The sequence below is a fragment of the Podarcis tiliguerta genome (genome assembly GCF_965153285.1).
Source record: "Podarcis tiliguerta genome assembly, chromosome: 4".
In the NCBI taxonomy this organism is placed as follows: Eukaryota; Metazoa; Chordata; class Lepidosauria; order Squamata; family Lacertidae; genus Podarcis; species Podarcis tiliguerta.
Window position 1 is genome coordinate 24738188 of NC_139537.1, and position 25692 is coordinate 24763879.

General features: G+C 40.2%; 1 protein-coding gene across 1 annotated transcript; it reads right to left on the minus strand.

The window, feature by feature from the left end:
• Positions 1-1361: 1361 nt before the first annotated feature.
• Positions 1362-23171, minus strand: USP12 (ubiquitin specific peptidase 12). The gene is made up of 9 exons (XM_083437191.1): positions 22347-23171; positions 13904-13984; positions 11943-12156; positions 11118-11347; positions 8695-8771; positions 7738-7821; positions 4445-4642; positions 3951-4029; positions 1362-3214 (listed from the first exon to the last, which is right to left on the minus strand). The coding sequence occupies exons 1-9, from the start codon at positions 22392-22394 to the stop codon at positions 3113-3115; spliced, it is 1113 nt and encodes a 370-aa protein (XP_083293317.1). The 5' UTR covers positions 22395-23171; the 3' UTR covers positions 1362-3112.
• Between the last annotated feature and the right edge of the window lie 2521 nt (positions 23172-25692).

Genomic DNA, 25692 nt, shown 5'->3' on the forward strand with positions numbered 1-25692 from the left:
TGCAGTGGTGGGAAGGTAAATGGTGTTTTCATGGGCTCTGGTGTTGTCACTGTGTTCTGTTGCACTGGAAGCGGTGTAGTCATGCTGGCCACAAGACCCGGAAAGCTATCTGTGGACAAACGCCAGCTCCCTCAGCCTGAAAGTCAGATGAGTGCTACATCCCAGTTGCTTTTGACTGGACTTAACCATCCAGGGGTCCTTTACCTTACCTAGGAAAATACTCTGTACTGCTAACACCAACTTAATGAATCAATAAACACATTACTTTTGTAATTTTTGTAACATTTGTACTACTTATCAGTTAGAATGAAACACTGTATGACTCTATCCATGATTTTGACACTCCAAGAAGATGCATGAGAAAGCTAAGAGAAAATTTAAAAAATGTGTTTTCAAGCTTTAAAATTAAAATCAGAGATCAAGTATATAATAGGTAATTTCTCAGTGACAATGTACTATTTCTGTTAAATTCTAATCCCCTGCACAAAATACGAACTGCATACCAATCATAATTTATATCTGAAGACTTCTTACCTATCTCTTAGGAAGGTTGTTATCCTTTTTTCAAGTGTCTATTTCAAGCTCTCAGTGCTTCTCAAATTAAGCTGCAATGTGATGCAAGCAAATTGTTTATATTTAAAGAACCACCTCCTCATATTTTCAACAGCGCCAGGAATAAGATAAATGTTATGGCTAGAATTCAAAAAACTGTTCAACTACTTTCATGGCCCCAAAGAGGTTTTGGACTTGCTTTTGAGCAGCATTTCTGCGCCTTCCCAGATTCAAGGTGACGTTAAGGGGAATTTCAAAACAGTTGTGATATGAAAGGGAGCCAGGTGTACAAGGAAATGAATTTAGAAAAAGTACATATATCACTGGGTATATGTACAAGTCCTTGCATGAGTCTCTGTGGTATTCAACTCAGTTTTACTCAGTGTTGAAATACTGAAATTAATGTACCTAATTTAATCATGTTCACTAATTTCAGTTGGCCTACTCTAAGTAAAACTTAACTGAATACCACCCTAAGCCGTTCTTGGAATTTCAGGCATCTGAGAAACAGTAGCCAGAAGCAAAGCCTCGTTTAAAAAAACTCCAAACACATTGCTGATGTAAAGCAACGTACACTCTCCTCTCTTTATCAAGAGATCCCGTATCAAAATTATTCAAGCTTCACGTCACCATATGGGAAAGTCACAATGGCTATGAACCATAAGCCATATATTTAATTTACATTTGTTACTTTTAAAACTACTATGTATTCTCATTGAAGACTTAATATGGTCATCTTTGAAATGCTGGTGTTTTAGCTAAGTAGCAGTTAATTTTTTAAAAAGAAGAAGAGTGCAGACCAAAACAAGAATTTTATAACGTTTGTTTTTATATAAAAAGAATCTTTACAATTTGACATGACATTTTCACATTTGTTAAATAAAGTAGCCCACTTGGTGACCCTGTTAGAAATCTGTTCAGTTATATGAAGTTGTTTTCCTGAGCTAAATGATACCGATAAAGTATATGCATTAATTATAGCAGCAGAAAAGGGGGGGGAAGTTTTACATTTTAATATGTCCAACAAAACAAAAACCACATTCTATCAAGGCATAAATGCTCTTATTGGGAATGTGTGCTCAGCCTCTTTCTTTCTTTCTTTCTTTCTTTCTGTTACATTCAGCCACCGTCAGACAACAATGATAATGCATGGAAATGTTAGCTAGAAGAGTTCAATTCCATCAGAAGAGATCAGTTCCCTATCATCTGTTGCTGTCGTGATCCAATCAAATATCAAAAGACAATTTTATTACTATATAAATTTTACTGAATAGAACCATCACAGAATTATAAGGAGTCATTTTATCCAACATACATCTGGGATTTTAAAATCCACTGTAGCCACAGATTGAAGATTGAGATATTCTGAAACTATTTTCAATTTTTAATTAAATGTCACAATTAAGCCCACACTCTGATTCTACTGGGACTTAAGCATGAGGAACTCTGACCTACTTTGCAGCCAATTGTTTAGAAGACTTTGAACAGAAAGTCTAGCAAACCAACGGTGCTCTAGTCTCTCACTGTGATAAAACAAGTAAGCTGTTTTACAAGGTCAGAGGAAAGTTCCTTTTCCAACTCCTTAAATAAATCATGTCAAATACATAGCCAGAGTCATCAGTTCCTCCTGGAAGGAAGTAAAACCTATACCTTCCTCAGTTACTTCAGGCTTTGAATGTATCCTTATTGAGATATGAGATAAATCTTAGATAAGCAATGAAATAAAATATTTAAATCTGATATAAGCTAATATACAAAACTAGGCTCCAAAACATGTTGGAATTGAGAAGAATACAAAACCTCTAGAAGTTACAGTAATACATAAATAAAAATAAACTATAGTTATAAACCAAGTTATTCCCCATAGGGAGTTTAAAATCCCAAACTGTTACCAATTATAGAGGTACATATTACTGTAATGTAAGCTTCTTAAAAGAAGCAAAACATACTTGCCTTCTTGATTCTATTAGCTAACACCAAATTCTATTAATTTATCCTGGCCAGGAAGGCAACTGTTAGGCTAACTCTCTCTAATTAGGTGTGCGATAAACCCAGAAACTGAGCATAAATGAACAGAGAAATCATTTGCACTTTTAATAAGAAACAAACAAACAAACAAACAATGTATGTCAAATTAATATTGCTTCTGTTACACTTATTTCCTGTGCAACACTGGCCAAAATTCAAAGCGTACTGAAGATCGTGAAAATATTACCACTGACTTAAATGGACTTTTGATAAAATCTTCTAGCAGAGTTTCAGCTGCTCGATAGCTAGCTCTTATGAGAGCAGCTGGCCTCTCTGTTCCCACTGAGCAATTGTCGCGGATCAGCATTCTCAGTATGACACCTGAGCAAATTAAATGAGCATGATATAAAGAGCTTAAGAAAGCCTCTCTGAAACATTAGCTTTGTTCTGTGCAAACTGTGCTACCACTCTTTTGACTCTGCATTCCTTCTCTCTCTCTTTCTCTCTCTCTCTCTGGAATTAGTATTTTCTCCTTTCCACAAATGTCAGAAAAGCAGCGATACAGGAAGTCACTTTTCACCACAGACCCATTTCAGTCCCGAGACTGATAGAAGAGGATATAACCAGACTCAGAGTTTTTTGAGATGTCCGATGTCAACCCGTAGAATTCTTCAATCGCTTGTGCATCTATTTTCTGAAACGAAATGCGGAGGATATAATTTCTGTAAAAAGAAAACCCACTCCAATTTATCTAGCATGGCTACAGCAATTCTAATTGGGGTTGGGAGAGATCAGAGTGCTGGAGCCACTGCCGTATCTCAAGGACAATCAACGGTCTGGGGTCTTGTCAATTCAAAACCTCCAGTGTCCCCCTGTAAGACCACCCCATTTCCGGTTTACAACTGGCTACTGCCAATGGCAGAACTACTGGTGAGAGCTTCACAACAGTTTGGGAACAGCTTGGGCCTCCACCACAGCAGAACTTCATCAGCAACGTTCCTCTCTGCTGGTGGGGGGTGGGGGTTGGAGGAGACAGGACTGCATGTTAGAATTCCTGATCCATGATTGCAGTCATGGGATTTTTGTCTGTCACATGACAGTGTATGTTTTGACTCCACAGAGTGGGAAGTGATGGAGACAGGATGTTTGTGTTACTGTGTTCCGTGAAGTGGGACTATTGTCCTTTGTTCTTTTGCTCTTTGCTGTCTGATGCTAGAGAGAGAGGGAGCCATGTTGCAGTGCTCTGTGTGTGTTTATATGTAAATAAAGTAGATTAGCCAAAATGCTGAGTTGCTGAGGTCTGTCATGCATGATGCGCAAACTCTGCGGATCTCTAAGTGTGCCAGTGTCTTGGAGATTATCTAAAAGTAAGTAGTAGACACAGAATAACTACTCTAACGTTTAGAATCTAGAATTACAGACATTCTTACCTCTACAATGTCATCATCAAAGAGTAACCAAAAATCATGACTCTTCACTATTGCAATATAGTGTCCTCTGTTAGGTCCACTGTGAAGAAGAAAGCAATTCACATTGTGGTCATCATCAACTTTAACATCATTTTTTCCTCAGAAGAAAATGTTGAAGAATTCTGACAACTACTTCCGCTTATTTTATCTTTTAAACACAACATTTATATGAAAACAAGCTTCAAATATTGATTTTTCATAAAGAACAAGAACCAAAGAAGCAGCTAAAACTAAAGAACAAGACGTGCTCCCCCCCCTTTTTTTTGCTAATTTAATCGCTGTATAAAAACAACAACACTCAACTATGACACTTGAAGGAAACAACGCTGGCACATAACTCTACATAAATTAATAGAGTCCATCAAAGGTCTATTGTTTTGATGATTTTAAAGAATGATACAATGCTATTTCACAGTAAATCAGTAGCAGTAATGTGTCACATTGTATTTTCTTACCTTCCACAGTGGACTACCACAGCCACAAGATCATACATTCTGTCGGGATTAGTGGCATCTCCTGATGTATTAAACAGCCGAAGCTCTAAGGGAAACACTACCCTGTAGGAGAGTTTTGTATATCGATGTAGCTGATCCATGTATTTAAATCTCTTCAGATGGAGAGCTAGGATCATAGGCAGCTTTTTCACTTTCATCCTGAAACAAAGTATTTATTTTAGTGTGGTCATAAATGTCCAAGATTCAACTGCATTTTAAAACCTACTTTTTTCTGGTGGTGGGCAATAGCCAATGAAGTCATATCTCACAGTAGACTTATTAAAATCAGTCAACTTAAGTATACAAATATGTTAAACAGAAATACATTCACACAGCAATTACCACTTGCTAGCTGTTGAGAATTGCGTGCCGCCGAAAGCCCATAACAATGTTTGGAAGGTGCCATAGCAATTTGGAAGGTGCCATAGAAGGTAACATGGTTGAAACCAAGCAAGTCACAAACTATTATATACAGAAGACTGAAAGCAGTTTGAGAACTTGGAACAGAGCTTCTGAAGTAGGAACTAATTTTTATGTGTGCCAACAAACTTTTTTTGTGTGTGTGTGTGCCAACACTGAGCCAAAAGGGGTGAGCATTTTGTGAGCATGTTCTACTCCTGTAAAACATTCCACTCCTTTGGGGCAATTTTTCACATCTTTGCAAAATAATGTAGATTGTTTGCAAGTGGGGTGTGCGTGTGCATATTAATGGAAATGGGAAGACATTCCTGAAGACATTCCCTCCTATACAATCTAGTCCTCTATACAGTACCTGACTATCTGGGGCAGCCCATTTAAAAAGCAATGCAGTGCAAATGAATAACATGCTTATGGACACCATCAATCCACACAGCATTATTTTCAGAGGGATGTGCATTTTGACAATGGCATCTACATGCTCATTCTGCAATTTCTAGTTGGTATGCAAAAATTAAGAAAGTTCTAAAATGTTCACTAAGGAGCAGCATGTCAGAGCATTTTGCACCCCTTAACGAACCACTTTTCACACTGAAAATCAGGCATCATTAAACTTCAGTAGTACATCACTGCTTGCAAATGCATGCTTTACTTTCCTGAAGCACAGCCATGCACTTAAAGACAAACAAGATGAAAACTACAATGGTTTGAACAATGAAGGTTGATAGACAGGTAATGTGAATTATTACATACAAATTTACTTTAAAGTTAGTCTAAAACATGGAATACCACACTTTATAGACATTAAATTAAAAACTGAACTGAATAAATAAATAAATATACAAGGCTGCAATTCCAACCCTACTTACCTTGGAATAGCCCCCACTAAATTCAATAGGACATTGTTCTGAGCAGACATGATTAGGGCTGTGTTGCAAGTATACCAACACCAATATTTTATTTAAACTTTTAGGAACCATAGTTATTATTAACAGTTGTTGGAGCCTACTGGTAAACAGTGATGGCTAAAGCAAAGGCCTTACTGCTTCATTTTATCTAGTGAACACATCCCTTGTAGAAAAATTGATATAATGTAAAAAGTAATATCATTTCTAGATTTGGAACTCAGTTTTAACCCTAGCCTCCAAAGTGAGATCTGCTTTTACTGCTTTAAAAAACCATATAGTCTTATCCCTCTGCTTTCCTCCCTTTTGATTCTTTTGCTTTATCTCCTCTTTTTCTTAAAAGTATAATAAAACAAGCAATGGTGCTACTGGTGTGACCCACCGTGACCCAAGTAGCTAGAAATCTATCACTTCCATGGTGTAGAACTACAGCTACCGCAGACAAAAAATGCTGAGTGAATATATTCAAGGACTGATAGTTTCCTGGCCCATAGAATCATAGAGTTGGAAGAGACTTTGGAGGCCATTGAGTCTAAATCCTCTACTCAATACAGGCTCTGTAGTGCAGGATGCAACTGTGGCATACATGACAAGTGGCTGCCCAGCATCTGTTAGAATACCTCCAACAAAGGTTTTCCAAGGCAAGCCTGTTCTATTGTATAATAGCTCTTGCCACTAGGAAGCTTCTTTGAATGCTTAGCCAAAATCCCTTTCCCTGCAGTTTCAACTCAGTGGTTCTAGTTCTGCCCTCTGGAGCAACAAAGATGTCTACTTGTCTGCATGACAACCCTTCAGATAGACATCTTTTTATCAAAACTAAAAACACTCAACTCTTACAGAAGCATCAAGTGAAATTCCACAAAAGTACAGATCAATTTAATTAATGACTTAAGCACAGACGAGAATAGTCTTATGAAATTTTAATCCTCACTCAGCTAAACCGTAGCTTAAGTCATACGTCACCATCACCATGAAGATTCAAAACTCCAAGGAAAATAATGGAACCATATATAGAAATGAAAATGTTACATAGGTAAATGAGCCACATATGCAATTTTATAAACAGAACAATTTAAGTCAAAATGTTTACAGTAGCCTGTGTTCTCCTATAAAAGGATATAAAAATGGATCCTTTTCAGCTGGTCGGGCTCAGATTACATATAACAAAAAGCCAGAGATGGAGAACCTGTCACCCACAGCCTAATTTCATGCAGCCTCCTCCTTTGGCAGCCTGCTCTGAGGATGAGAAAAAGCCCTTCCCCTTTCGGCTCTGGCTTCTCCCATTGCCAGCATGCAGCCCTTGGGGGGGGGGGGGGAAGGGTTTCTCACTCCTGAAATAAGGAGGAGGAGGGGGGAAGAGTGCAAAAAACGAAAGCCTGATGTGGGCCATTCCCGTCATATGCCAAAGCTTATCATGACGTCCAATAATTCCCATTTCTCACACAGAATCTTTGTTAAAAAAGCTGGTTAAAGATAAGATTTTTAATCTTCTTAAAATATACAGTGCTCACCATCTCCAATGATGGATCATATCCTGATAACATCTCACATTGCTTTGTCCAGCCACTCAAGGTTGGCTGCTCCAAATAGTATTTGTCTGAATACTGGTACCATGGTAACATCTGGAGCTTGAGCCAGTGTAAGTGTATAAAATTTGCAGATGAAATACAAAAGGGAAGGGGGTAGGTGGGAAGACAGCGAAGACAATTAGGATTAGCTTTTTAGATCATATTGAAATATTAGGGGCTGAAAACGTGAGAGGCAGAAATCACGCAGTTAGGTAATCAGTCCCACTGAACCTCAAGTATCTTGGTTGCTACAGAACATTTATTGGATGTTATAACCAAATTAAACTTTCAAAACACAACGTAAGGAGAAATATTTGGCTAGGTTGCTAACAACTGTGAAACCTACAATATATGCTTATGGTACCTTTTGTGTGCTTCCTGTTTACTGCGACACTCTTCACAGTAATATTTATATTCACTGCACAGGGTTTCTGTATTGCTGAATCCCCTAAAACAGAAGAACAGGCGTTAACGTGAAAGACAGACCAACTCTCAACATCTTGCTTAAATGTACTGAATTTAAGCTGGCAGCGATTGACATGCCAATCCCAAAGGACAAGAAAGCCATAGCAAGTATAATGACATCTAGTAGTTCAAGTTTAATAGAGAGCATGAAGAGCTCTTATGAAAGGGAAAGGCTTGATATTCCTAGTACAGTGGTACCTCTGGTTAAGTACTTAATTCGTTCTGGAGTTCCGTACTTACCCTAAAACTGTTCTTAACCTGAAGCACCACTTTAGCTAATGGGGCCTCCTGCTGCCGCTGTGCCACCACAGCATCATTTCTGTTCTCATCCTGAAGCAAAGTTCTTAACCTGAAGCACTATTTCTGGGTTAGCGGAGTCTCTAACCTGAAGCGTATGTAACCTGAAGCGTATGTAACCCGAGGTACCAATGTAGCAGTCTAAGTCAGTGCAATAAAAGATACATTTTTACCAACTTTCTCTCTTGTTAACTTGCATAGTATGGATGAATACAGAAACGTGGGAATGGCAGCCCAGGAAATTGTGCAACCCCCTTCCCTACAGAGGTGCATCTAGCATATTTGCCATATAGCTTTCGCTATACTGTATGCTGAAGATGCACCTCTTTACCCTGGCCTGTGACAGTCAAAGTATGTTGTTTTGCGAGACCCGCCTCTTTTGCTCAATTTATAGTGCTCTGGCTGGAATAGTATTACTTATTTTTATAACTGTAACCATTTCAGCTGATTTTATATGGGCATATTCTATTCTTGTAACCTCCCTGGAACTTTATGGTGAAGGGTGGGTAAGAAATCAAACAAACAAACAAACAGTCCAAAATTTGAATATCTTCCATACCTTAAACAGTGAGTGATAGACGTGTTTTGCTCCACATCAACAGAAAGGTCTAAAAAATCTTCATCTTTACTGCTTATCTGCAATTTGGAGGGGGGTGTGTGCAAAAAAAATATTATTTCCCTGCACAAAGCACATTTTGAAATCAGGTCTCAAAGTGACCTATAAATCAAATGGTGATAAAAAGCTAATAGGGGTTTTTCAAGATGAATTACCATTTAACAGGCCGTACAAGCACATTAGTAAGATGGGTTTAGTTTGCCATTTTCTTCTATTTACCATTATGCAGACCGGGGGGGGGGGGGGTGGAATAATGCATTTTTTCACTTTCACTTTTTTGTTTGCTTTTTTTCTTACAGCAGATACAGAAGCTTTATGAAAGATAGAATAGAATATACTGACAAATGCCTAAGGCAACACTTGTCAGAACTTGGTTTGGAAACCTGCTGAACTCTGTATGCTCTCCAGTGAGCAAGATAAAAGCAAACGAGTTGATGAATTGGGAATATAATTTGTCTCTTATGAATACAGTCTTAACAGTATAGATATTAGTTTCTGTTCTGTAATACCCCATGTATAAATACTGACAAAAGAGCAAGTGATACAAATGGAACTGGAATCTTGATGCCTTGGCTCTGACTGGGACAACATCTGCAGATAAATTTACATAGTAATAATTGTTCTTGATGCAATAAGCGTATGAATATTGGACTGCAAATTCACAGCTGCTTTCCTTTCTGACCCTTGTTACTGAAAAGTGGATTCCATCAGTCTTTGCATTCCCAATACCAGACCTGAATCAAAGTCATGATGTATCTAAATCTATTGCTGCTACTACCGTACTTCTTTTTTTAAGTACAAAAACTCTGCTAGATGTTTCTTTTGAATCATACAAAAAAATTAGAGTACTAAATTTTATTGGAGTTAAGTTAAGAAGCGCTGGGTAAAACTTGGTATGTGGCATCCTACCCAGGGGGATACTATGTAACAGCAATTTTGAAACTGGATAGGCTAGGAAAGGTTAGGGGACAGAATGCCAGCGGTGGAGGGTCAATATCAGAGCATAATGGATATAAAAGAGGACACACACCAGCTAAGTCTTGGATAATTCATTCACTAATGATGCACACCTCTAGTGAAAAATATGCTTACACATTGTCTGTATTAAAAGCTACATAAGATTCTCTTTGAAGTTCCATATTCAATTGTGCTTTCATGCAAGACATGCGTAACAGCACTAGAATTATTTCTATTAGACAGTCAGGACCCTCAAAGAATGCTGCAGTGCTCTGAATACTGCAATGAAAGGATAAAAGAAACATTGAGGTTGGAGTCCTGTGTACAGAAAACTCCTTTTAAAATAATGGTAACCAATTTAAAAAGAAAGTGCTATGCATTCTCACTTTTAGATTAGGCCTTTTATATTCCACATTTTGACATATACCTCTGAACTTCAAATTACGTAAGTTGCCTATCCTATCATTTATGATAAGGGACTGAGTTGCAGGTAAATAGCTATTTTGACTACCAGTTGCCCGCGTGAGGAATGACAGTTCTTTAATGTCAAGGAACAAAAACTCTGAGAACTTTAGCAAAACTTGAGTGTTAACATGAAATGCAAGATTTCTTTCCCCATATCCTTGAAGCAACTTATTAACACATATGGCAGGAAGACGCTTGTTGTAAATGTCTTTCTGTCCTGATCTTTGGTACATAGAAATCCTACATATTTTCCACGCAATTCTTTTGCAAAAATTGGAGGCACTCATTCTTGTTTGCAGAATTAGAGAGAAATTCTAGGACTACTCCATCGTGAAAAGAAACGTGAACAAGTGTTAATTTTAATAGCTGCTATTAAATGGTTAACTTTCATCAAGGTAAACTTCAAAATAAGCAGCTTCATTTTTCTCTGTGCTCAAATCCTCACACAACCGAAATCTAACACCAGTAAACCAGTTTCCTGGTTTGGATAATGTGGGAAACTCTAATTAGAGGTTCCTCACTTTGTTTGCTCACACTGTGAAGGAAGGAGTGAAAGGGCTGTGTGCGGAACGGAGGCAAAAGCCTCATTCATATTACTGCTTAATAAGCTGAGATATGATTATCTAAATACAGTCAAAAGAGTTGTGATACACTACAGAAACAACTACACTTGATCTTAGCCAAAAGGCCGAGAAGCGAGAATGCTCTTAACCCTTCTTTTAGAGTCTTTTAGCCTCATTTAGATTCTTATAGTCTTTTATATATACCTTCTGTTTTAATAATTTTAGCTTTCCAAAATGATTTACAGATTTAAAATGATTGTTCCCCACCCTACTTATGCTGGTCTGTGACCATAATAAAGATTTGATTGATATAGAAACAAGGATACAAAAAACACATTTGCACAATAAATGAAATCAAAGTAATCTATAGGAAATACCTACCGTTTCACAAGTAAGACATCTGGTTTCATTTGTTAACGTTCCCTGAAAAATTTCATGAACCCACGTTGGGTCTGGTGGACTGTTGTTATTTTCACTGTCAATGCTGCCATTCGGTAAACGACCGTTTTGCTTCTCTTGTTTACTCTCCTCTTGCAAAATATCGGCAACTGTATTTAGCAGATAGTTCAAGAACTCATGCGCATCTTGCTGCATATAGTTGTCAAAAAGCTCTGCAAAACAAATTAACTAGGATATAAGACGGTTGAACAAAAAGCAAGTAAGTTATATCTGTAGACAGACTACCTTCCAATATTATGCAAAAGAGTTTTGCAATAAACAAACTCCACTCTCCACTAGTACACATACTAGCCATCATTCTGAGGATTTAAATGGTTTAAAAATACTGTTTAAGAAACATTATTGTCCTTAGGATATATGTTATGGCTGTTCCAGCATATTCTAATAAAAAGAGGCAAAGTAAGTTTAAATGATATGGCCACCAAATTTTAAATTTTAGTGGAATTTTGCTGTGCATCTTAGTGATATTATGTGATTGTAAACCACCTCAATACAGGGTGACATTTAAACCTTTAAAATAAAATATTTATTGCAAGTGTGGCAAAATACAGGGTTATGCCCCCATTTAATAGGGATAATTCAGTACTTTAATTATCACCAGGGCGGGGTGGGGAACCATAAGTTCAGTTTCTGAGTGTCAGTCCAAATTAGAAGAACAAGAATGAACAACAGAGAGACAACACCCTTTTTCTGACTCAGTAAAACTGATAAAGGTAAACTTGTCATAACAGCAAAATAAAGCATTACCATTCTCTTTCCGAAGTCTTGTTATGAACTTTTTTGGAGGTATTACTCCAACTTTTTTCTTCTGGGTGGCTATGCTGTGGAAAAGATCAGCTAAGCAAGTAAGAAGGCTTTCCTTTTTTCTGGGCTGACTTTTGTATGCCAAGACTTTCTCCCGAAATGGACGACAAAAATAAAGTGCCTGAAGAACTGAATTGCAGTAGCATGTATTTCCAAACTAGAACACAAAGAAATGATCTATTAGTTCTCACTGAAAAGGAAGACTGTTTACAAAGAGAGTGGTGTGAAACAAGAGTGTATCTTAGCAAAAGTGTCTCTTACTGATTTTTGGAGACTGAAGTATAACTTATCCATTAACTAGTGGCAGATTTAACAGTCAGCAAAGCATGCACCTTTACTGCCATCTGGCTTCTTTGTTGTACACGTTTTATTTTTAGAAATATCTGACAACCAATGGGTTTTCTTTCTACAATGGAAATCTATGCAGCATTAGTAAATGTTATTGTTTTGAAAATTCACCAGAAAAACTCTGGGTAATATCTGATTGTCAAATAATAGTCTAACTGAGCAATGGGGCTGCCTTTTCTCTGCCTCAGATCTGTTTTGAAGGGTCCCCCAAATTTCCAGAGAAAATGTGAGGGTCATGAGGGAGGCTACAGGAAGTGGAAGCCCAATTCCACTCATAGAAACTGTTCCACTCCCGGGAAGTCACATTTGGGTATAACTCTCTATGTTGTATTCTCCATTTTATAAAATGTATGCACTTTTAATGCTGTAAAATTCGAAGTTCACAGTACACGTTCCTTGTCAAGAGGCTGATAGCTCTGTTTAGTAATATTACAAGACTGAGAATGAGCCATAGGCTTATGTACTTCCTCTTCCCCCTCTTCAGAGCAAGTTCCCTCTTCTTCCTTGTCAGGCTTACCTACGGTTCTATCATTACAACTACACCAATGTTTCACTTCAAATTTTGGCTTAGCTGGGAGTTCTATTAGGGTCAAACAAGGTTAGAGTTGGTGCAGAAGTAACCATGAATCACTGTTAAGGTCACTAAGATAAGGGAATTATTGCTAGAAAGAGAAAAGAGAAATGTGTGAGGGCCCGCAGCGTTATAAGCGCCAAGATCACCGCAGAAACATGGGGTTGTGTTTTTTTTAATGGGGCGGGGAACAGAGAACCCATATATCATTATTTTAAGTTTTGAAAGCCATACAGTCTACCAGCTGTTTGAGGCATCTTTTAAACAGGTCCAACTACCAGTCAATTAAACAACTGCAATGAATTTTATATGATTGTCCTTTTGATCTAATGCATCAACTACAAACATAAGAATACAAGGTTTCAGTCCAATTAAGATGGGAGTTTTGCTTGTTGGCTGCTTTTAATTCTTAGTTTAAATTTATCCTAATGCCATTGTTTCCAGCTTCAACAAATCCTCTTAACTTTAACTCCAATGTACCATGAACATGCACCATGGACACCCAGCACACTGCATATAGTTCTCTGCATATTCTGAGTGGACACTCAGGCTGGCACATATGGCAGGCACTGGCTAGGATCACAACTGGCTCTCATGAACAATGAGAGACCTAGGATATACCTCTCCTGAGGCTGTATGTACACTGCAAAAAAAGAAAACTACCAGAGATGGGCAAGCTGTCTTTCAGGGACTCTTCTTCACTTTCACTCACCTTCTCATTGAGTAACCCCTACCAGGCTTCCTAGGAATCCCAGGATTCTCCAGAACAGGTTAAAACACTGTTCTTGCACTTAGAGTCTGAACTTAAGTCTGAATAAAGATTGAATATATTTTTCCACTCAAAATAAAAAACACGTTTAATCAAGTACTAGAGAGCTTTTATAATTTCTTTATGCCCAGAATTCGTGTAGTCCTAAGGCACAGGCAAGCTACTTCTTTCATATACATTCACTTTCTTTCAAAACAAGTAATATCTGCAACTTACATTTACTAAACCAAAATAATGCTCATTGACTGGAAACTGTTCCGGACCAATTTCTTTCTCCAAGGCCGAGGCATTAGCGCCCTAGAGGGAGGGAAAAACACACACCAGTAATTACCATGACCTGTTCTATGGCACAGTTTACCCATGCAGGCAAATTAGGCAAAGAGTTTGCTTAAGAACAACTAAAGGAGGATGCCCAAAACAGGAATACAACCAGCGATGCAAGTTTCTCTGTACATACAACAGTATCCCTGTGCATGTTGAGCTGACAGCTGATATACTAGTTTGTAACGCTAACAAACAGTACTTCTGTTTGTTACTTCTTCACACAACACATAGTTGCTGTTGTTTTTAATTTGTTTACAGTATTTATAGCCTGCTCTTCATTATTTTCAATCTCAGAATTGGGAACAAAGTAATAAAAACAGAGAAAAACAATATACCAAAATTACAAATCCTATAAACAGGTCTGACAAACAATGTATTAACAAATCTGCCATAAGACAAACAAGCGAGACTACAATGACAAAAATTAAAATTTCCAATTTAACCAGATGCCTGGGTTAAAAAAAACACAGAACACTTTCAAATAGATTAAACCACCAATGGTTTTAGCAGCAGCTCCCATGTCATTTTTCACTTACGGCAACGTACTCACTCCCCCTCTTTCTGTCACACAAAGAGAGCTAAAGGTCAGAAATTATACTAGAAATGCAAGCCTGCGATGGCAGGCACATTATCATTAAGCCATAAAACATAATATAATATTGCAGCATGCTGTTATTAGGATAGAAGGAAGGCAGAGAAGCCAAACTAGTTTACCAGGTAACATGCTAGCAGTTCTCCAGCTGCTCCAGAGTCTTGTTTAAGTGACCCAGGCCAGTAACTACACTCTGAAATTAAAATGGTTAAAAATGGAGCATGCCTTTAATATTTATTTATCTAAGTTATTAGGTCTTGGTTAGCTAAAGTTAGCTGCTGTCCAGCGTGTTTAAGGACATCTGAAGGATCATTATGTTTTGAGAGATCAATATGGGAGGGAAGAAGCCAAGCTCATAGCTGCGGAAGCCTGACACATTACTAAATGTATGGAGGGAATCCTCACAATTCTGCTCCACACTAAAGCGTTATAGAGTCAGTTTTAACTAGAAGGGCTGAAAATTAAAGGCATCCATGCTCATTTTTGAAGGTTGTAGCACATTATTGGAATCGTGATGTTTAAAAATAAAGATCCTGCACATGTTAGTTATACGAATGCAAAAATTAGCTGATCTTTACATTGCTCATTGACTTGATAACATGCATCTGTTCCTGGGACTTATGCCTGTCTTGACAAATTTGTGAATATAGTCCAGCACTTACAAGGACTTCTTGGATTAGTTAAACATACTCAAGTATAAGCAAAAACCTTAGGCATGGCTATTCAGAAGCCCTGGTATGTTTAATGTTGCTCTTTCTTACATCTGTATAGGACTCCAGGTTAAATGTTATGGTAAAGGACTAAGCATTAATTTGCACACCCATCATTTCTGACATTAACTACCAGGATAACATCCCAGTACTAATCTCCTTCCATTTTTATGTATAACTGGAATTAATATACTTAAATTTACTTAAATATTTAAATATAGTCATGACGGAGGAAGTAGCAACACAAGAATGTGATTCAATTCCTATTGATGACCTTACTGCCAATATTTTCTTTTTAAAATGAATCGATGCTCCTCTGTAGGATGGATAAACAGTTTTGCAATTATGGATCCAACATTTCACATTGAAATATTTTATGAAGTCACTGGTTTAAAAATACAAAGAGTTCAGAGATCACAATTCTGCTTGAACCTTTACCAATGGTTGACTAAAGTGACATTGGTTGTCTTTTGAGGAGACTTACAGGGAGACTCTAATTGATGAATGAACTTTGTACAGGTTGCCCTATTTAAAATGTATGGAAATATACTTTTCCAACAAAGCACATGGCGGGCTTCATAATTATGTGCATAATCACAATGTCAAAGTATACAGAAGAAGATCAGTAAAACAGAAAATGTATTATGTCGTGAACATAAAACTATTTAATCTACAATGTGACAACTTGCCTGATGGTACTGTTTAAACCTGTTGCATTCAGCAAGGGATGTCAAGGGATGGTGAATTTAATATGATTGGGTGGTTTGTTTCCCTGGGGTGGTCTGAGTTGCTAGGATACTGACAGAAGAAAAACAAAATGGAAATCTATTACCCAGCTGAGAACCCCCTCTCACAGTAACACTTCATATTATCTTCTATCTGCTGTAAGCTACTTTGGGAGCCAATTTTTGGTTCAAAGCAGCTTGAAAATATAAAAAACCTATTAGTGTTTGTACAGATAATTGGTTTTTCAACAGTGTGTTCACCATTATACCCCTTTTAAGGTTGCACTTCCCTTGCACTTCCCAGCTTACAAACCTACTTCCTGATTAGTGCTAAGCTTAGTTTGTCAACTTCAGACTTAATGGCAATCAATGATTATATCAAGCCATTGAAGCCAGAGGAGAATCTGAGTGCTAGTCTTTACTGCTATCCCACTTAATGTTATCGGAAGATTTGACAGGAAGGTTTTCGGGGGGCGGGTATGATTATTCTTTTTTCCTGAGTTTTTACAATTTTAATGGCTGGGTCAGTCCATTTCATACTCTCTCTTTGGCATGCAGCAATGGGCTGTGCTTGATTATTAAGATTAGGTCACCCTTCACCAGGCCTTTTTGATTCTATCCCTAGGTTTTAGAGATATTTATAGGGGAATGGTTATGTTCATTTGGCCTCATTTCCTTTACACTCCTTCTGGCTCTATGATGGGTTTGTTTTCTCTGATGATGTATCTCAATATTTGACATATTGGCTGCTGTGTTGTGCTTTCTTATCCACTTGTAATTTATTCATTTTGGAAAGGAAGGTTGGCTATCACACTTGATACCCAGCTCTACCTCTCTTTCAAATCAGAACCAGTGAAGGCGGTGAAAGTCCTGTGTGAGTGTCTGGAGGCGGTTGGAGGATGGATGGTGGCTAACAGATTGAGGCTGAATCCTGACAAGACAGAAGTACTCTTTTTGGGGGACAGGAAGCGGGCAGGTGTGGAGGACTCCCTGGTCCTGAATGGGGTAACTGTGCCGCTGAAGGACCAGGTGCGCAGCCTGGGAGTCATTCTGGACTCACAGATGTCCATGGAGGTGCAGGTCAATTCTGTGTCCAGGGCAGCTGTTTATCAGCTCCATCTGGTACGCTGGCTGAGACTCTACCTGTCCTTGGACTGTCTCGCCAGAGTGGTGCATGCTCTGGTTATCTCTCACTTGGACTACTGCAATGCGCTCTATGTGGGGCTACCTTTGAAGGTGACCCGGAAACTACAACTAATCCAGAATGCGGCAGCTAAACTGGTGACTGGGAGCAGCCGCCGAGATCATAACACCGGTCTTGAAAGACCTACACTGGCTCCCAGTACGTTTCCGAGCACAATTCAAAGTATTGGTGCTGACCTTTAAAGCCCTAAACAGCCTCGGTCCAGTATACCTGAAGGAGCATCTCCACCCCATCGTACTGCCCGGATACTGAGGTCCAGTGCCGATGGCCTTCTGGTGGTTCCCTTGCTGCGAGAAGCCAAGTTACAGGGATCCAGGCAGGGGGCCTTCTCGGTAGTGGCACCCACCCTGTGGAATGCCCTCCCACCAGATGTCAAAGAGAAAAACAACTACCAGACTTTTAGAAGACATCCTAAGGCAGCCCTGTTTAGGGAAGCTTTTAACGTTTGATGCATTACTGTATTTTAATATTCTGCTGGAAGCCGCCCAGAGTGGCTGGGGAAACCCAGCCAGATGAGAGAGATATAAATATATTATTATTATTATTATTATTATTATTATTATTATTATTATTATTATTATTATTTATTACATGTGATTGAATTGCTTTCTTCAACACAAGCTGGCAGCATTATTTAATGGTATATGAACACTACCAGATCACATACAAAACCTTTAAAGTTCCATGTTTCGAACCAATCTCAGAAGTCAAAGAACCTTATTGTTCTCATACAAAGATTGAACTATTCTCACAGTGGAGAGCAAACTTGCATAACCTCTGGTCTGGGTAATCAGATTCAGCGCCTTCTCCTACCAGGATGCTTAATCAGCCATACATACTTGCTTAGTATGCCTCTTATTAGCACACAGGGCAAAGGCTAAACTACAGTGTTGTTTTAGGAGTGAAGCAGCCCTGCCACAGACCTGATCTAGATCTCCTCTTTAAAAAAAATCAAACCACAAAAACCTATGCAAATCTATGCATTTAACTTAATATGTAGCTGGGCTTTGAAAAGAAGAATGTCAAGTATAAGTTTAAGTGAGGAGAAAAGAGTAGAGCTATCTGTCATTGTCCAATGCATTCACTGCAAATCTACTATCCATTGCATTTACCTCATGATGCTCAGCCCAACCAAGGGTTCTCACAGCAGCATACAAAACCAGAAATCTAGAAACATTTCAATATTCATTATCTAAAACCAGCAACATTTAAAATCAGATTTTTAAAACACTTTTGCTATCCGCCAATATTTTGCTATCCACCAATATTTCAGAACCTGATTTGTGGAACTGCCTTCTCAAAGAAGGTTGTGGGGCACCATCTTTATTCTCTTTTTAGTGCTAGATGAAAACTTTATTTACACTTTTTTTTCATACTGCCATTTTTTTAATTGTCACATTACTGTATTTCATCTCTTAAGTTGCAATGTTGCTCTGAAATGCTTTAATAAGTATATAGGTAAAGGTAAAGGGACCCCTGACCATTAGGTCCAGTCACGGACGACTCTGGGGTTGTTGCGCTCATCTCGCTTTATTGGCCGAGGGAGCTGGCGTACAGCTTCTGGGTCATGTGGTCAGCATGACTAAGCCGCTTCTGGTGAACCAGAGCAGCGCAAAGAAATGCCGTTTACCTTCCCACTGGAACGGTACCTATTTATCTGCTTGCACTTTGACGTGCTTTCGAACTGCTAGGTTGGCAGGAGCAGGGACCAAGCAACGGGAGCTCACCCCGTCACGGGGATTCGAACCGCTGACCTTCTGATCGGCAAGCCCTAGGCTCTGTGGTTTAACTCACAGCGCCACCTGTGTTCCTATTATAAGTATATAATAGTATATAAAAAGATACTACATTCAGTCTGGAAATCTGCAGCACTGTACAGTTGTCAGAAATGTCAACAGGCAGATTCAAGATAGATGCTGTTCCAAACAAAAAAAAAATAAATATGATGGCAGCAAATAATTGTGCCAGAATATTGACTGACAACAGTGAACTTACTCACCTGCTACTAACATCCCATAGTGTCTGTATTAGAACTATCCCAATGAATTTTGTGGCAATGCAATTAAATAATTAGACATTTTGATAATGTCTTAATCAGTATTTCATCCTACTAAAGCATTAAAACACTGTTGCTCTACACTCTTGTTCTACTAATTTTATTATTTGTTGGTTTTGTGGTTGCAGTTTTATGATTTTAATGACTGTGTGTTTTGTTTTTAACTGTGAAATTTTTGTAACCCATCCAAAGACTATATGCTGAAGGGCAGGCTATAAGATTAAATAAATAAATGTGCAACTAGTGCCTAGCACTAACTTGCATATCGGAACTCTGAACAGATACTGTGACAAAAGATAAGAGATGGAAAATAACTATAAATGTATTGTGGTGATACATCAGAGTGGTTCAAAATTCCATTTTATTAGGTTCACAGCTCCGCTTAGTCCATAAATATTTTACTGCAAGTTTAACTGTTTCTCCCATTACGAGCCTTTCATCAGTTCAGCACCCACTGGTAAGTATACATGTTTTCGCTGCCCCTCTTCCTTTACTTTCAAAATATTATTACCCTTATGTTATGAAAGAATCTCACAAATTCTCATTCCAATGTCTTTTGAGCATTTTTTTTTTGTCTTGGAAGGATATATGCTTGTATCCCCTGACCCACAATCACTAGATACTCAACTTCCATGAGAAAAAAGCAGCAAATGCACATATCATTTGTCTCACGTTTCTTCTTTTCCAGTAAAGACTGAGCATACTATAATGGCATCACATTGTATGTATGGGGGTGGGGCTGAATAAAGCAGGCAAAAGGCATCTATGCCTAATGTATTCTTGTAGAGCCCATCTTGCTAAGGCACATGGACATCTACTGAGGAATAACAAGACAGGAGATTAAAAAGATCCCCCTGCTAATATGTAGGCATGTAAACTACAGGAAGAGGTGATGGCTAAAGACAAAAAAAGAAAAGGAGAGAGATAAGTATGCACAGTAAGAGAAAGAACAAGGGCTTTGTGGAAAACACCACAAAATATGAAAACTTAGATAAAGGGGAGAAGGAAGTAATTTGAGACTGGGGGAAAGGAAGGATGTACTGTAGTCTTTAAAGCAGAGACTACATCCTACAGGCTACTTTTTTCAGCAGGAGGGGCCACCCATCTGAGATCTACATACCAAGAATGGAAGTGGTCAGAGTGGCATGGTCAATAAATGCATGAGCATGCACACACACATACACTTACCATATATACAATAGATGCCCACACATACAGCCAGACATACACACATTCAGACAGGCAGGCAGACAAGTGGGGGGGGGGGGTCACAGTATTTCTGCTTCTATTCCATCACTGTGCTGAGGAGCAAAAATTGATTCAGAAGTCTTCTTACTTTGTAAATGTGCCTATTCTCCTTCCCATTGCAAGAAAGTCTTAGGGCTCAGGAAACAGGACGAAGTTAACTTTCTTGTTTCCAAAACTCTGAGGCTTTCTTGCCATAAACACCTCACTATAAAAAGGAGATGTGCATTTAAGTTCAGGCAGAAATGTCCACTTTGAGGGACATCCCAAAGCAATGTAGTGGGAACATTACAGCACTTTAGCAGAGTTGTTTTTTTAAAAAAATAGTTGCCAAATTACTCAGGTCCAGGGGAGCCACAACAAAACCCTTGGGATGACAGGGGCCAGCCTGTTCAAAAGAAAGAAAGAAAGAAAGAAAGAAAGATGTCACTAGCCACTTCAATGCAAACTCCAATACTATGATTTTCACAGACCTGTGGGGCTGAGGCTGATAACCGCTACTAACCAACTGGGCCCAGATAAGGCAACATTTGCAGTCTTCTGCAGAATGGTGACATATCTTTTGGCAAGAGATTTCCTATTTGCTTTGCTCCTACCTTCTAAAAGGTTTCTATGTCAAAAGTGAAATAGTATCAAGTTTCCCCACTCTTAAAGTAAACAGTTAAGGATTTTAAGGTGAGAAAAGTCCAGTCAGCACACTTAACAGATTATGAATAAAAATCCACATGTGCCAAGAAGAATGTCCTCCTTGAGGGGGCTTTTTAATTTACTCAAGCGGCCGTCTGTATTTGAAAGCCTCATTTGCTACTCTCCTTCATAGCTACTTAAATGAGCCACACGTCAAAGTATGCCAGTGTTGACATCAATGTTGTGCCCTCTAAAGCTGATTAACAGCGGTTTTGATCCTGTCCTGCTTTCCCAAGTAATTAAAGCATAAGGAAATGAAACCTATGTGGAAAGCAAGCCTAGGAAGAGGAAGCTGAATATTCAAATGAAGATGGTGACAGGCAGGACACTCAACCTGCTGGATAAAGCAAGCTCTTAGCCCACAAGAACTTATGCCACAATGTGTTAGCCTTTTAAAAACACAGGATACCTCGCTTTTGGTGCAACACGCCAGTTACCACACCAGAGTGCTTTAATTTGCATGAGGAAAAGCACCCTCCTCGCTTGAAGCTCTATGTTTTTAAGTTGTATACATTCAACTTGTTTTTATTATTGCTTGTTAGCCGCCCTGGGCCCGGCCTTGGCTGGGGAGGGTGGATATAAATTATTATTATTATTATTTACTGCCTTCATAGGAGCTACTCATCCTGCTGTGCCAACACTCCTCTCTATACAGTCCTACCTTGAGGCCTACCTCCAAAATCTTTGCCCGCCCACCCATTTCCACACCTTTTTCGTTTTAAGGGGCTCACTCGTCCAGCTCACTCATCGTTCCTGTCACCGCCTCTAGGTCATGATCCAGCAGCCCAACCCCCGCACGCTTGTGATTTAAGGTTTGCCCCAAAGCGGCAGCCACCCTAATCCAGGTTCCCAATCCAGGGTGGGCCTCACCCCCGGCAGAAAAACGTGTACTCGAGCGGAAATACCCTCCCGCCGCCGCCCCTCCAGGCAGGGAGGTGCACCCGGTGGCCTCCCGTCCCCTCTCGGCACACGCCCTCAGGCCCCTTCGGAGCCCAGCTCGAGGCGCTCCCTCTCCCCTGGGGAACTCCTCACACCGCCGCCGCCATCACCACACAGGGCAGCCGAACATGGGCGGAAGGGGAGATAGCAGCGCCCACCCCTCCGCCCGCTCCTCACCATGGTACAGATGGAGGCGAATTTGGAGACTGTCATTAGGATTTCCATCCGCGCAGCGCCATCTTCCACCCAATCACACGTCGAGGCGAGCCGGGGGAGTTTCCCACCGGAGGAGGAGGAGGAGGGGAAGGGGAAGAAAAAAAAGAAGACCCGGGCGCCGCCCCCAAGCAACGGCTGAGGGAGAGCGGGATGCCTCCGCCCCCCTCCGGCCTCCCCGAGAGCTCCGCCCGCCTGACGAAACGACCCGTAAGCAGTTCCAACCGCCGAGACAGACGACGGTGGGCGGGGGGGGGGGGAGACGGAGGGCACGCGCTGCGTCCGCTCGCCTTGCCCTCAGCACTCAACCAACCGCCCTTCTCCGCGCGCCGCCGCCGCGCAGCCTCTTCCGCCCGCACGAGCCCCGCTGCCCCTACTACGGCTTGCTACCCGGAACCGTAGCGCCGTAGTCTCGCAGGCCCCCAAGAGCGCAGCCAATCAGCTTTCCCTGATCAGCGCGAGAGCACGCCGGCTGCCTCTCCGTGGCTCCCCGAGGTCCTAGCGCTAGACGTCCGATAGCTTTTATTTTGAGGTGTGTCCCCTCCCCCCCCCCTGCGCTCTTGCTGTTCGTGGTTAATACGTGTCTTTCTCTCTCATACACGCGCGCAGGTGATGCGTTGTGTGTTTTAGGCTCCTGTGAGCACGAAACCAGAGAGGGTAGTAGTAGGTATGTTAAATGTTTCTGCAGCAGGAGCAAGCGTAGCGTAAATGAGATAGTTGCTGCCATGCTCTCCACCCTGCTCCAGCTGCCACACCCCTTCTAAGATTATGCAAGCTTCGAAGGATATACAGTAACTTTATAATTATACGACAGTAATAACTAAGGATACATTGCAGCGATTATTGCAGATCCCTGTGGGTTGCCTTTCATCTAGATATATAACGTTTTATGCGCTCAAAACGTGGACAAACGGTTTGGGAGAGCTCCAATATATTCATTAGGTTGCCTTTTCCGTAATATTCCAATAAATGCAACACAGTTCTCTTGGCATGGAAGTGCCTGGTGTTTTCAGGCTCTCTGAATGCTTGGCTTTGAAGCACACAGTGGCAAAAAAGCTCTCTCTTCATGCCTGGTTTGGCGGCTCTAGGACCCCGGAGAGAGGGGTGCTGCAGGGATGCTGCTGCAGAAATAGTAGCCGCCGACCACGGCTACCCTCCCCACGTGCACACTACACCACCTTAAAGACTGGAATTTATTATAGCATAAGCTTTTCGGGGGGGGGGGGACACTCCACTGCATCAGACACATAACGTCATGATCAGATGCATCTTCAGGCGTCCCATCAGGCTATAGGAGAGGGAAAGAGATGGGATTGCTGTGCTGAAAAAGCATCTCTGTTATGTTCCTTCCTCAAAGGTCACAGCAGTCATTCCATCCAGTAAATGGGACTTATCTCCATCAGTGCTGTGCTGCTAAAAGACCAGCAGCTTTCATAACTCCTTGAAATCTTTCCACTGGTCATGCCAATAATTAAATTGCCAAGAAACTGTGCAAAATGGTATGTCCACGTTACCAATAACTGCAGTAAATGTGTTCGTACCGCTAGTTTTTGAAACTGCATTCACATTGTTAGCCATAAACCATATCAATCCTGTAGTTTATTCACAAATGCTGGTGTTTGGATGCATTTCTCACCTCAAACCAGCTTTAATCCAACTAGAAATCTGGATGTGGAGTAAGTGGGAATGTGAACGTATGTGCCAGCTGTTGTGCATGCGCAGTTCTAGGGTGGGTGTTTACAGCGGTGGAAAACCAAAAAAGTCATGTACATGGAATACATCCCGATCCTTTCTCTGATAACAGCACAGCACAAATGCAGCTTGAAATGGCAGCAGGGGTAAATGATTTTATAATCATAGAATCTTAAGAGTTGGAAGGGACCCCAAGGGCCATCTAGCCCAACCCCCTGCAATGCAGGAATCTCAGCTAAAGCATCCATGACAAATGGCCATCCAACCTCTCTTTAAAAATCTCCAAGGAAGGAGACTCCACCAACTCTCATGAGAGTCTTTACCACTGCTGAACAGCGCTGTAATAAAGTTTTTCCGAATGTTTAGTCAGAATCTTCTTTCTTGCAACTTGAATCCATTAGTTCAAGTCCTACGCTCCAGAGCAGGAGAAAACAAGCATGCTCCCTCATCCATGTGACATATCTTAAGATATATGAAGATGGCTATCATATCCATGTCCTCTCAGTTTCCTCTTTTCCAGGCTAAACATACCCAGCTCCTTCATTCGCTCCTCATAAGGCTTAGTTTCCAGACCACTGATCATCTTGGTTGCCCCCCTCTGCACATGTTCCAGCTTGTCAACATCCTTCTTAAATTGTGGTGCCCAGAATTGGACACAGTATTCCAAGTGTGGTCTGACTAAGGCAGACTAGAATGGTACTATTACTTCCCTTGATCTGGACACTGCATGCAGCCTAGAATAGCATTAGCTTTTTTTTTTTTACTGCTGCATCTTGTTCTGTTTGAAGCAACAAATATTAAAATACCCCAATATTGATTTTCCCTCCTCCCCCCTAATCCCCTTTCCTTTTGTGCTGCTTTTTATTAATTGTTTACAGCATTTAAATACCACTCTTTGGTCAAAAGTCTCCCTGAGAGCCTTACAAAAATCAGTTCTAAGATGGTCCCTGCCCTCAGGTTCACATTCTAAAGAGACATGAGGAGGGAGGGAGAAGCGAAAGGCAAGCTTAAGCACACATTGCATTCCTTATGAAACAGTTATTATTGTAGCTATCTAGAAGAGGAAGAGCTCTTGGTTGTCAGACTGCTCATGGATCTCTCCATAACATGGCCTGATGCAGTTTAATGCCACTGTGCAAGATGATAGTACCATGGTACCTCGGGTTAAGCACTTAATTCGTTCTGGAGGTCCATTCTTAACCTGAAACTGTTCTTAACCGGAGGTACCACTTTAGCTAATGAGGCTTCCCACTGCCACCACGCCACTGCCGCACAATTTCTGTTCTCATCCTGAAGCAAAGTTCTTAACCCGAGGTACTATTTCTGGGTTAGCAGAGTCTGTAACCCGAGGTACCACTGTACGTCAAAATATTGGTAATGCATTTTGCACTTGTCTCCCATTTGATGGGCCTCCAGGGCTCCTTGTATAAATAAAAGGTGCAGAGAATCTTTCCTACCTCATAATATTAGAACTCTGCACCATCCAATGAAGCTGAATAGTGGAAGATTCAGGGCAAATAAAAATGTACTTTTTCACACAGTGCATCGTTCAACATGTATCCAACTGACCAATTAGCATTTACTCAGGGACTCTCCAAAGTCTTAAAACATTTGAAAT